Source organism: Symphalangus syndactylus, chromosome 4, assembly GCF_028878055.3.
Source record: "Symphalangus syndactylus isolate Jambi chromosome 4, NHGRI_mSymSyn1-v2.1_pri, whole genome shotgun sequence".
In the NCBI taxonomy this organism is placed as follows: Eukaryota; Metazoa; Chordata; class Mammalia; order Primates; family Hylobatidae; genus Symphalangus; species Symphalangus syndactylus.
The window spans coordinates 125,720,400-125,734,098 of record NC_072426.2 but is presented as its reverse complement, the minus strand read 5'-3'; the positions used below and the strand labels follow the sequence as shown (position 1 = coordinate 125,734,098).

At 34.9% G+C, this 13,699-nt stretch overlaps 1 protein-coding gene across 8 annotated transcripts in view; it reads left to right on the top strand.

Moving 5' to 3' along the window:
- The window catches only part of FBXW7 (F-box and WD repeat domain containing 7), a 216,166-nt gene that overhangs the window by 117,266 nt on the left and 85,201 nt on the right, over window positions 1–13,699 (top strand). For 6 of the 8 annotated variants that reach the window (XM_055276130.2, XM_055276129.2, XM_063638275.1 and 3 more), the window contains 2 exons: window positions 6,759–6,808; window positions 7,414–7,983. In XM_055276130.2, coding sequence (XP_055132105.1) covers window positions 7,483–7,983 — 501 coding nt within the window. In that variant the 5' untranslated portion in view covers window positions 6,759–6,808; window positions 7,414–7,482. The remainder of the gene's footprint in view (window positions 1–6,758; window positions 6,809–7,413; window positions 7,984–13,699) is intronic. The other 2 variants (XM_055276133.2, XM_063638276.1) reach the window with 1 other exon arrangement.

Genomic DNA, 13,699 nt, shown 5'->3' with positions numbered 1-13,699 from the left:
AGCTTCACTTTTCTTGAAATTAATCTTTTTATAAATTTTATAAACTCATAAGAAATGTAATACATTTTGCTTAAGTAACTAGCATAAGCCAAAATGGCACTTCATTTTTCTTAGGCTCAGCAGATTTAATTTAATAAAGATTATAGATTGATTTTAATTAATGATGTTTACAAAATGAAAATTGACAGTGTTGGAATAGTAAAGCTGCTAAAACCATAAGCCAATGCAATATGAATGAAAGTATGATTTAGACACAATTTTAAACCAGATTTTGAAAAACTTTTCTTTACTCAGTAATATGGTCAGGCTCAATTGTATGCCTGCTAGTTAGATTACTTCTTGTATAGGCTGATATATGCATAAAATTATTATTTTTGAATTTTAAATAAAATTATATTTATCTCTTTAATGTGAATTTGCCTCTTTAATGTGAAAATTATGTTTGTCTTTTGTCCTTGTTTCTTGCTGCACATATCAATTCCAGGTCAAGCATGAGATAAGCAAATCATGTTAATTTCATTTTCAACTGAAATAAGACTATTTCTGAGCTTATTCTTGTTTGCTGAATAAAAAAAGATTGTTCATATGTGTGAGAAATTGCTGCAGCATAATGTTCACTGTTTTTCTGTGAGTAGCAGGATAATCTTTTCTTCATAGAAATCTATATCTTGTCTTGGAAAGATTAGTAAAACTCATCTTTAATGTAAGACAAAACTGCAGGTCTTTTTCCTTTTTTCTCAAGTCAAATTTTCACAGTCAAAACATTCAGAAAACAGGATCCCTTTTCCAGTTCTACGCTTGTGTTCAAGTGAAGGAAAATGTGTTCAGTTTTTTTCTGCAGCTCCTCCAGGTGATTTCCAACAAGACTTGAGACTTGCTGATATCCTTCCTCACTCTGAAGCCCTAACAGCAATAGAAACATTTCAAGATTTTCTTTTGTAACATGTTTTTCAACAGCTCATTTTCCTTTTAAATCCAAGAATGTTGTCCTTTGAAATAAAGAAAACCCAACCATTTTCTTCACACCTTACAGAGACTGAAAAATAAGTACTATGTAGGCTAGTTTCTACAGCCATTAATGTTTAAATATTCAACAGAATCTAGCCTACTGTTTTCTTTAAAGGACCCATTTCAGTTCAAATACCCTATTGAGAAGTTTTCCACTGCTAAGTGGATTTTTTTGTGTGTGTATGTGGTAAGAGTTGTTCTTTAAATGAGTGGAATGACCTTTGTTTAATGAAGTTAACCATTTTATAACATCTTTCAGATGTTAAAACATTTTGCCCCAAGAGCTTTTGATATCAGTACTCTTAACACAGATGTTTTTTGTGTTAGTTTGGGTCTTCTGAGACACAGATGTCAAGACAAGATTTGATGCGCAGGGAATCTCCCACCCTACCCTACTACCCTCCTACATTGTCTTTTGGAGTAATCCCCATTCTAGTACTTCTACCCTGCTTGGTAGCTTGCTGGGAGAAGCCCAGAGGCAGCAAGGCCAGGGGTGGTTGCCATGGATTCCAAGGTGCGATAGATGGAGGCTGTCAAGCAGTTCTGTTCCTCATAGCAGGTTGGGTTGAAGGGATATCTGAGTAGGGTACCACTGTGGCCACTGCACCCTCCTCTTTCCTTCAGCCTTTGACATCCTTCCCTCATGTGGACACTCTTTACTGTGTTACCCACCCACAGGGATGTTGTCACTCTCTTCTGCCTTTGACCTACAGGGGCTTCTTTACTATATGGATTATTTCTCATGCTTCTTTGAGTCAAGCTTTGCCACCTTGCCCCCTTGTTGGTCTGCCTCTGTTCCTCCCCACCGTGATCCCTCACTACAGAAAGGCTCTTTTCATTCTGCTTCGACTTCAAAATTTTGGACTACCTGCCTCCCACATACACACCTAACTTGCTTGGCTCCATCTAATAGCTTTTTGACTAAATTTTTGAGGAAAAGAAGGAAGAAGAGCCATCTGGGTTTCTTACATCTGCAACTGGCTAGAATATGATTCCATTCACTGAAATAGAGAAAATAATAGGAGGATCTAAGAACAAATTTGGGCCTTACGTATGTGTGCATGTTGTGGCGAAATAGAAGTTTGGATGTTAAAATAATGAATTTGATGTGACTTTGGGACACCTTCTTGAAATTAATAGGCTCAGTAGGGGAGTCTGACTGGAGACAATAGTATGGGGAGTCATTAGCTTCTGTGTGATAGTTGAAACCCTGACTTTCAAAGAAACAACGAAGAAGGGAGGAGCTAGCGATGGAGCACAGTAACAGTGCTGCCTGAGGGATGCACTGAGGAATGTACCAATTAAAATTAAGGGACAGGAGAGAGTTGTAAAGAGAGCTAGTGACCAACAGAGTATAGAGATACAAAAATGGCAAAAGAGTCTTTGAGATGTAACAACCAGTTTAAAATTTAGTTATTATGGAGTAAGCCCATATCACACAGGTGGTGGCATATCACACAGGGATTAAATTTAGCCAAAACAAAATATATATTATAATTCAAATAACAAAAAATATATATTGTCATATAGACTGAGGAATAGTCTTTTGCATCCTTTCCAGTAAAGATATATATGATTGACTAGCCAAGTCGATTTAAATTATTCAGTGTACATCCATAAAACTTTATGAATTACTTTCTGCATATACGATGACACTTGCCAGTATTGCCCGTTTTGTGTTGATTTTGCTAATGTACATTACCAAGGAGCTTTTCATCAAATTTTGCAGTCCCTGAAAGATTTTTATCTTTAAAGTTACAGATGTGATTTCTCAGCTGCAGTATAGAGTATATGGAACCAGAAATACTCAGAAACAATAATTGTTTTCGAAGTATTGATCTTTTTAGTCACATAGTTGTTTTTTACATGTTGTGCTGAAAATAACAAGAAATTTGATACAGAGGGAAAAATGATTTCTTATGACTTAGTAGACAATTTACAAATATGTGTTAAGATATTAGGATATATGTCCTACCAGTTTCAATACAGAGTACAACTTTAAAAAATGTATTTAAAGTAATTGACGTTGTGTTTGTGACCTGGCTTGAAGTTCTTCTTTGGTGAAGAGCATGCTTAGTACATGATTGTCTTTAAAAAGATTTGATAATTATTTACTCAGTAAACAAATGTTTTGAGTGCCTTATGGGTCAGGCATTTTTGTGGGTGCTGGAGATAATAGTGATGAAAAACAAAAGTCCCTTTTCCTTATAGAACTTAAATTCTAGTGTGGGAAGGCAGATAGTACAGAAATAAATTGACGGATGGACAGATGGATAGGTAGGTATTTACTAAATAGTAGGTACTGTTTCTGCTTTTATATAGTGCTGTGGAAATGAGTAAAGCCAGGACAAAGGAAAAGAAAAGGTGATGCTGGGGGGTATTATTTTAAGTTGCGTGGTTAGAGAAAATATCATTGAATAGGGGACATTTGAACAGAGTCCTCTATGAAGGAAGTAAAAGAAATAAAAAGTGGAATAGCTAGCACAAAGACTCTGAGGTTGCAGCACACTTTACCCCTCAAGAAAGAACGGTGACAGAAAGGGTGGAACAAAGTGAGTTCACAGTGGTGGGGATGTATGTAGATGATAGAAGGACCAACAGGCAACCGTAAAAGACATTGGCTTTTACTCTGAGTGAAATGGGAAGCTCTTAGTGGCTGTTGAGCAGTGGAGTAATAAGATAAAACTTATTTCATCCTGCATTTCAGGTACTTACTCCTAATCATAGTAATTAATAAATTATTAATTTGGGATATAGAAAGTTCATATATGAAGTGGAGGGTGTTGGCTCTTTTAAGAATTCAGTGAAAATCCTAAACTTCTTGCAGAAAGTGATTCTAGGCTTTGAGTTATTCTTCCTGATGATCAGTACAGTTGGTTTACTTTCTTGTTATCTTTGTCCTAAAGCTTCTTAAATCACTTTGTAGCCCAAGCCTAATGGATTATACCTGCCCATGTAAATTCTGAAAATGTTAATGTTGCCTAGTGATTCAGAGTCTTTAGTAATTTGCTTAAACTACTTGTTGTTTTATTGGTATAAACTGTATTCCTCAGTGTCTACTATGATTTCGAAGTTAGTATTTGCCTTGGAATTTTCCTTTGAAGCTGGCAACTCTAGTTCAATATAAGACAGGCTCTCAGAGCTCCATTTATTTAACAACTGTATCTATGCCCACTTTTTTCCTTTAAGCAGCCTAGAATAAGCATTTCAAATGGTTTTGAATTATCAAAGGTCTTTTTGAAAAACAAGGTTATTGAGAAAATGTTTAAAAAGTTCATGAGAAAGTTGTCTAAAATACCCCCCCTTCCCCAAGGTAGGCCTGAAATGCCACTAAATCAAAAAAGCATAGTCACTGAAAGTTACCCTGTATTTTCTAGGACTTGGGGAAAGTCATGGAGTAGCTCTGCTTTCTCTAAATAACCTATTTTAAATTTTTTTGAAGAGCAAAATTATTATACCTCTTTTTCATCCAGAATGGAGCTGACTGTAGGCATCTTTTTAAAGTACCTATTGGTCAAGACCTCTCTGGACTTTCCACTGCCTTGAAAGACACTGCCAGAAGAATGTTGTTCCCCACACTTAAAAAAAGGAAAAGTAATGTTCTTTTCCCCAGCCATTATTTTATGCAAAGTCCAACTTTATTTTATCTGAGCTATCTGAGCTTTCAATTTATTTGAAACATTTATAGATTAATATCTATAATGGAGCTTTTAATTTCCCTGATCATTTATCCTTTGTTAGGTTAGCAGAACTGTAACAACACAGCCACTTTCACAGCCACGAATGATACTTTCATAGTCATTTGTGGACATGTACTGTGCAGAGTGTCACAAAGTTTGAGCCACCTGACAAACCTATTTCCAGTTGAGATCTACAGGGTGATGCTCTGCCTTCTTATTGCAGCTCTCATACCATAAACAAGTGTCATTTTCATGGTCCATGAGGAAAAAGCATTTTCCTCATTTTGGTGCTTTTTGTTAGTGATTGTGCAGTTTAGAATGGCCCCCAAACATAGTCCTGAGGTTCTGTTTAATGTTCCGAAGTGGGGGAAAGCTATAATTTGCCTTAAAGGTAAACTAATGTGTATTAAATAAACTTAATTCAGGCATTAGTTATAATGCTGTTGACCATGAGTTCAATGCTAATGAATCAATCTATATTAAAGATATATTTAGACAGAAACACGCATAAAAAACGTTATGCATTGATCAGTTGGCAACAATGTTATGACCAGAGGCTTGTGAGAATCATATTTCCCCTAGGAGCAATGGCTCAGTATTTGTTAATTCAGTGGTTGCAGCAATTTTATAGAACACAATTACTGTGAATGCGAATCAACTGTATTTGATTAACGGTGGTGATTTATAGGGACTTTAGATAGCAGAAATGTTTCATAATTCCCTTTCTCTGAAACCATTGTTTTAATATGTTTAATTGCATGCATGCAGAGTTGTGATGTTAAACATAATTTTACTGTGGGTTCTGGTCAAAAAAGATGAAATGTCATTGGTTAACTTGAAAGAGACACTATTCTAAACATTATCCTCCAGAAAATTGACATGTACAGGAAGCATATTGAATGCTCAGCAAATAATTTGTTTTAGAGTAATAATCTTTGAGTATTGTAGTGATTCTAGTTTTGGAAAAGAAGGCAGTATCAGTGTTAGAGAATAATATTCTTTCAGGATTTTATGTAGTTACTTTAAGGTGCATGAAAGAAGACTCAGTTGGGTGTTAAATTCTTGTCCCTGCTTTACTTGAAGCTAGTAATCCTGAGAAATTTACTAAATCATTTTGAGCCTTGATTACCTTGCCTGCAAAGTGAGGAACATTTTCAATTTAAAATTTTATTTCTTTTATTAGTATTCTTCCTGACCTTGAATCATTTCTATTCCCATCATGTCCAGTTGCCAAGAAAACCATGCAACTTAATGTTGTTTATTAGCCATTAGATTTTATTTACTGAACTCAAGTTGAGTCACGTCAGTTACCAATAAAATAATAAGTTATATATTAATATTTGATATATCTTGACATTTTGTATTATGGTAAGAAGAAATAAAAGACCTTCCTCAAATTTTAGGATATGGGCTTCTGTTTGTTGAAGTTTGTGTTTTATGATACACTGTTGTAAATCATACTAAAGGTTTTCTCTGAAAAAGACTAGAATTGACAATACTTCATTTGTTAGCAGTTTCAAGTTTTAGATCACGGGTGCATAATTTCTTGTGTGTGCACAATATGTTGGCATTATTTTATCTGACTTCAAAGATGTCCATATAGATACCAGCAAAGGATAAAATGTAAGAATGAATATCATGAAAAGATGCTGTATCAGATAAAATTCTAGAGCCTAGGTTAAAAAACATAAAGGTAAACATGCTTGATATAAATTGAGAAATATGATAAAAAGAAATGTTTAAAGTATCAGTAATACCACTGCCTAAGATGCAGTTTATTTTGAAATGTTGTCTTCTGGTCTTCATACAGTTTAAAAATCATACTATAATCATAATTTCCAGCATTTTCCCCTTAGCATAATATATTATAACATCTATGTTTTTAAAAATATTTTATGAACATCATGTTTAGGGATTACACCATATATATCCCATCTCATAGATTCCTTTATATTGAACATCTGGATTTTTATTTTTATTTTTATTTACATTTATTTTTATCTTTATTTTTTGCTTTTGTGGATAAACTGCAGTGAGCATCCTCTGTATAATTTTTTTTTTCTGTTTTAGGATTACTTCCTTAGGATAGATTGCCAGAAGTGGAGTTACTGGGTCAGAGGGTATGAACTTACGAACTTTTTTTTTAAATAAATTTTTTGTTTATTTTCTGTCCAGTCATTTGTAAAAAAATTAAAATAATAATGATTATAATTTTTACCTGCTAGAAAACTGTGTCTGAAGGCAAGATTCTGTGATCAGAAAAGTTTGGGAAATACCCAGGGTAAAAAGCCTTTTAATCTGATTTACCTCAGTATTTCCGAAATTTAACTGAACACTGAAAATTTTTTTTGATACACTTCTTAAAATTTTGTGGAAGTTTTATATAGGATATAGTCTATGAACTACTGATGTAAAATTGAAATTGTTTTATTTGCTTGAAATATTATGTTTTGTTGGTCAAAGGAATTAAACTATAAATCTTCATGCTAAAAATTATTAAAAGGGATTAATGTTTACTTCGGTTTTTGTGCATGTCTTTATAAAGTGTTATAACTTTTAAAATTGAAATGTTCTATATTGTTTACTAAAGAATATTTTAATGCCTTGGTGGCATCAATACTTTTTTGCAATCATTAATGATATTTAGAATGTAGACAAATAACATGAAAGTAGAACATAATATAGATTGTACAAATCTTGTTTTTTCTCCTATTTTCCCCTGCAGAATGTGAAAACCTTTGCATCTTCTGATAGTCTAGCCAAGGTCCAAGAAGTAGCAAGCTGGCTTTTGGAAATGAATCAGGAACTGCTCTCTGTGGGCAGCAAAAGACGACGAACTGGAGGCTCTCTGAGAGGTAACCCTTCCTCAAGCCAGGTAGATGAAGAACAGATGAATCGTGTGGTAGAGGAGGAACAGCAGCAGCAACTCAGACAACAAGAGGAGGAGCACACTGCAAGGAATGGTGAAGTTGTTGGAGTAGAACCTAGACCTGGAGGCCAAAATGATTCCCAGCAAGGACAATTGGAAGAAAACAATAATAGATTTATTTCGGTAGATGAGGACTCCTCAGGAAACCAAGAAGAACAAGAGGAAGATGAAGAACATGCTGGTGAACAAGATGAGGAGGATGAGGAGGAGGAGGAGATGGACCAGGAGAGTGATGATTTTGATCAGTCTGATGATAGTAGCAGAGAAGATGAACATACACATACTAACAGTGTCACAAACTCCAGTAGTATTGTGGACCTGCCCGTTCACCAACTCTCCTCCCCATTCTATACAAAAACAACAAAAGTGAGTATATTCAATATATTGTTAACCTGAGAAACTTTACATACCTATTTTAATTGTAATGAAACTTTCCTCACAGTCTTTGTATTACTAAAAATTAATCTTAAGATATGTAATAATAAAACGAACTAGTTTTTTGTCTTACAGAAGGTAATGAAAAGTATTACAAGTAGAAATACTGATAATGGGACAATCTGAGTACAAATGGAGGGAAAGTAATTCAGCCTATTACTATGAAAAATTATTAACATCAAATGTTCGTCTAAACCTTGCGTCCCGGGCAGGGATTAGTAGCTTGTGTGGGGTGTAGAGGTTTCGGGTAAAACATGATTTGTGTAAATCAAGTAATGAAGAAACTTGTTATTTACAAAATGCAGCTGCTGGAGTGGGCTGTCTATTTACAAGTGTCACTCTAAGGCATAAATTACTCAAAAGTTGCCTCAAATTAGTTCTAGTTATTTATCATTTGAGAATTAGAAATAATGAATATTCATGTAGAGTAGACTTAACCAGTTAAACTATATTTTGGAAAGGAACATTTTAACTTGAATAATAGCTTACGTGTTTTATAGACATTAAAATAATGTCTGTGGCAGTTCATCCTCTTACTCCTACTTGCTTATTTCTTACATTTTACAGTGATTTTAGGCCATAAACAATATACAAACTGATTTAACATCATATCGTTTAACCTAACTTGACTTGGAATGAAGTATCTTACACACTTGGATTAATAATATTTGAAATGCTAAATCATGTTTTACATCTGCTTGTAAAACCTTAACTTTCTAAAATGTATTTGGCCGTAATTTACCTAGCCTGTCTGCAAGTCAGATTTTATTTAGCTGGCATGATCTAAGAAGGATGTGACATCAAGTAGTGATTTTTCATCCGTTGTACCATCCCTGTCTCAAGATGTTGAAGCAGTAGCTTTGGATCTTAGCCAGATGGCTTTACTGCTAACAACTATAGCACCGCTTTGTTAAGGCTCAGACCTTTTATAGTGTCATTCCTCCCTTCTATCCCCCAGTCTTGATCCTCTTCTTCAAGCTTACTCTATCAAAAGGGAGTTTTAACATCTCTTTTTTTCCTGAGGGTTCAGTTAGAGGAATAGGGGTTTAATACTTAAGGTCCAGTTGCACTAACTTATTTCAGAAAGAGATTCAATCAAAACTAAGCCTTGTGGAACAATGCGGAGTTATTGCTGATTTCTGCTACACTTTAAATTAAAAGCAAAAAAAGCTAGTTAGACAAAACATTATCTTTTTCCAAAAGGAAAAGTCATCCTTATATTCTGTAGGAAACCTTCCAGTTCACAAGTTTGACAGGTGCTTTATCTTTTCTTTACCTTCAAGATGTAAAATTTTGTGTATGACGATTACCTCTTTAAAAACGAAGTATACTGAATTTGTTAGTTTTTTTCTAGTGATTCTGAATCATAAATAACAATTATTGTCCTGTATATATAAGATAACAAGAATGGACTGGGCTCTAACCATAGCGTGGATAGATGTGTGTATGCATTTATATATATACACATGTACAGTATAGATGTGTATATGCATTTATTATATAAGTGTGTATGTATACTTTTTGATATATTGTTGATCATGAGATGATCTGCCTTCACAAGTATGGCATGAAGAATACAAAGTTATTTGATTGCCAGGACAGTGATACCCTTCTACAAGTAAGATTTCAGTCTGAAATTTTTCTGAATGTTTTCCTTTTTGTCCATTCCTGAAACCCTTCTGCCAGAGTATTCCCAGAGCACTTTCAACAGCATTAAAAAAAGTCACTTAGTACTGCTTCATCTAAAAAGAAAATGTCAGTATTCTCCGTGTATACATGTTTTAATACAATAAATAGAAGCTCTCAGTAGTTCAAGTACTTTATTTTGGAAGAGCTTTAAATTCTTGATCATTATAAAGTTAAGACACTTCTACAGATGTTACCCTAGACCATAGTTTCATTCAAGTCTTAAACTTTGACTTTTGAGAGTAGAGACATAAGAAATGAAATCCCATTTTTAAATGTTAACATAGGATTAGCTTTCTACAAATTTTACTTAGGATACCTTTCAAGTTTTATTTTTTGGCATTCTCATAAACCCTGTGGACAGCTAGACTGAATTTTATCCATCATCCCTACATATGCTGCATAAGCAAATATGATATTAATGAGAAAAAAAGATTTTTAATTCTTTCTTGCGTTGCTTTATTCTTTGAAAGCATTTTGAAAACTGTCAAAACTCTGAGGACAGTTTTTTCCCCCCTTGTCACTAAAGATTTGTTTTTTTGGGAGCCTTATGGCAAGCAATATATGTTAAAAATTCCATATTGTCTTAATGTTAAAAGTCAAGGGAAGTGGTAGTCAAGAATTGCTATTTATTAAGCTCACACTGTTTGAAAGATCCTATGACAGATACATAAACAAAAGTTACAGAGAGGCCGAACGATCCACCCCAGATTACACTAAGTGATGAGAGATTTTAATCCTGATTTGCCTAATTGCAAAAAACCCCTTTCTCTTTCCACGTGCTATGCTGCCCCCTATGGTAGAATTTGACAAACATCACTGAACAAGATTTCCAACATAGTCAAAAAGACTCTGGCGTGTGATGATTTTCTAATACTGTGTCCCATTCGAAGTGATCAGAGCTACCCTATAGAAAGGACAGAGAGCTCAGTTAACTACTTTTCTTTGTGGCACATAACAAAACATTATTGAAGATTTTACAGCTCAAGGCTAAAGTAATCAGGAACAAATGACACTGTTAAAAAATTTGATAGAGATCATACTCTCTCAAATCCATAAAACATGCTTTTAAAGCAGAGGTTGTGTCCTGGCTATTCCTCTAAATTTGACTAGCCTGTAAATTCTAGAGTCAGCTTGCTTCTCTAGATATAAATGACTGTCTCTTCAGTTTTAACCCCCTTTGTCAACATCCTTATCATATTTTTTAAAAAAACTTGTTTTCTGAAGAGATGCCCAGCTCATATTGAAGAATCTTTGACATATTTTATGCAGAGTATCAACTAATTTTCTACTGACACGAAAAACAAATGAGATGATTATTAGGCCAGATCTGGTATCCTGATCTTTTGATGAAGAGAAGTGTGTTTGAGCACTAATTTCTGATGCTTCCATGTTTATCTTAGTGGCTTCCACCTGTTCTCTTCTCACATAACTTCCTTACCTCAAATTAGTCTTTTTTTTCCCATCTTGATTGTTAGATTCCTCCTAGTAATTAAACCGTTTTTATCCATTTGCCTCAAATAAGAAATAAATGTTTATCAGAAAATACATATATATAAAAGATAGCCGGGTGTGGTTATCACTGGCTCACACCTGTGATCCCAGCACTTTGGGAGGCTGAGGTGGGCAGATTGCTTGAGACCAGCCTGGGCAACATGGCAAAACCCTGTCTCTACAAAAAATACAAAAATTCGCTGAGTGTGATGGCATGCGCCTGTGGTTCCAGCTACTTTGGGGGCTGAGGTTGGAGGATCATTTGGGCCCAGGAGGTTGAGGCTGCAGTGATCTGGGCTACAGAGCAAGACCCTGTTTCAGAATAAATAAATAGAGGGTCGGGGGAGGTGTGGAGAAGCATCTAGTGTATTGGAGTTTAGAGGCGTAAGACCCTTTCTTGTCTATAAGTTCTGAACAATAGAGGAATCAGTTAATAGGATCATTAACCAATCAGGGTATCTGGTCTGCCATTCTCCAACCACCTCCTAGGACCAGAGCTGCTGAGCAGCTTTGTAGGATAATGTGGCTGACATTGGAAATATAACAGGGCTCTAAGTTACACTCTTGTAGAGTTCTAGAGAATGATAGCTTCTTCAGAAAGTCCCTGGTCTAGTCTACCTGCAAGACAAATAACTTAAGTTCAAATTCTGTTTGGTATAGACATGTCCAGAGAGCAAAAAATGCTATTTAAGGCAGTCATCTTGAACAACATCCACTAGTAAACATGGCCCAGTGAATAGCCACATCCCCTACCTTTGTGAAGGAGGAAAAATGAAACATTGACTCAGCCTAGTTTAGCCCAATTTTAAACATATGGGGAGTATAATGGAAATGGGAGAAATGGGGACAAGGGGTGAGATGGGTTTTCCCCTAACATATTAGAGTGATAAGAACTTTTCACATCTGAGTTTGAATTCTGATTATGCCACTTACTATATAACCATGTGTATATAATCTCAGTGAACCTATTACTTTATCTGTAAAATAAAGACTAATGCCTACCTCTCAAGGGTTTTGTAAGGATTAAGTGAAATAATTTATGTAAAACAAGTAGCATAGTGCCTGGGACACTCAGATATTTTACAGATATAGGCCTTGTGACCTCATTTTTTCTGTCTCCTGTGCCTTTCCCCAAATCCCACGAAATACACTTCATTCCCCACAGCGGTTGTCAATCTCTATATATATGTTATATGACCTTCAGCATTCAGTCATCATATTACCCTCTAGTGTAAAAAGTAGAGAAATAAATTCTTTTAAAAAGGTACACAGGAGGATTAGAAGAATACTATAATAAGCTAGGCCCATCTTCAATAAAAATAGACATAAATTTTGAAGCTGGTGCTACCCACAGATCTCCCTAGTTGATAAAATATGTACCCTTTCCTTTCATTAGAATTTAAGTCAATTTCTCTAGACTTTCTTTAACTAAAAAAGCTTCTGTATTTTTAAATGCTTTAATGAATCTTCCATATGGATGCCAAAATGAATTTTACGTCATGGTTAATTTCTAATTAATGCTTGTTAATATAGTTTTAAATGTATTTGTTAATATTATTTTAAACCATAATAGCTCTAAATGTTAGTGATAAACTGTATCTCATTCACTGCAGGTAATGACAGTTACTATTATTAATTATTTAAGAGATAGGGCCTTGCTGTGTTGCCCAGGCTGACCTTGAACCCCTGGGCATAAGAGATCCTCCTGTATAGCCGGGACTACAGGCATGGACCACCGTGCCCAGCTCAAAAAGTGTTTTAATTATGGGGTTTCATTGTAGACTAAAGAATAATCTTCACACCAAATGGGCCATTTTAAAATTGTTTTATAGCATTCCATTGATTAGTTCTTTATACAGATGATAAACTTCACTGAAGTATACACAAATATCACAAATAGTTATCTTCAAAATGCTTCCAAAGAAAATTGTTTCATGTGTGTATTATAATGATCTGATCCATTTTTAATGTTGTTTTTGTTGGTGGTAGGGAAGACAGTATGAAGAAAAGGGATATAGGAATATATCATGATGAATATTGTTTTCACTTTGGTAGTTAACTCCAAAATTATTTCTCAAGCTCCGATCATTCACCCTAGCCACAGTTTTGCATTTCTAGCTGTCTGTTGGGCATCATCATCTGAGTGGTCCACTGAAAACTAAAACTACTGTTTCTTTCCCCAAACCAAGTTTTTATTTTCCTCCCCAGGTGTTCTTTTCCCTCTCAATAGTCCCGTCTTCTGGTCAGTGGATAGAAAAGTGGCTTGACTTTTTCTTATCATCTGAGTCTGGGCCTGCTGAATAATTTAACAGACTTGATCACTTAGTCTCTCTTTTTCTTACCCGCCAGGCATTTGTAAGATAAAAATTGGACGGTCAGTGTTTAAAAACGTTAAGAGCATTTTTGCTTGGGCTTCTGTTTGCATCAGGCTATAATGCCACGTCCTTGACAATGAGTTGGCAGTATG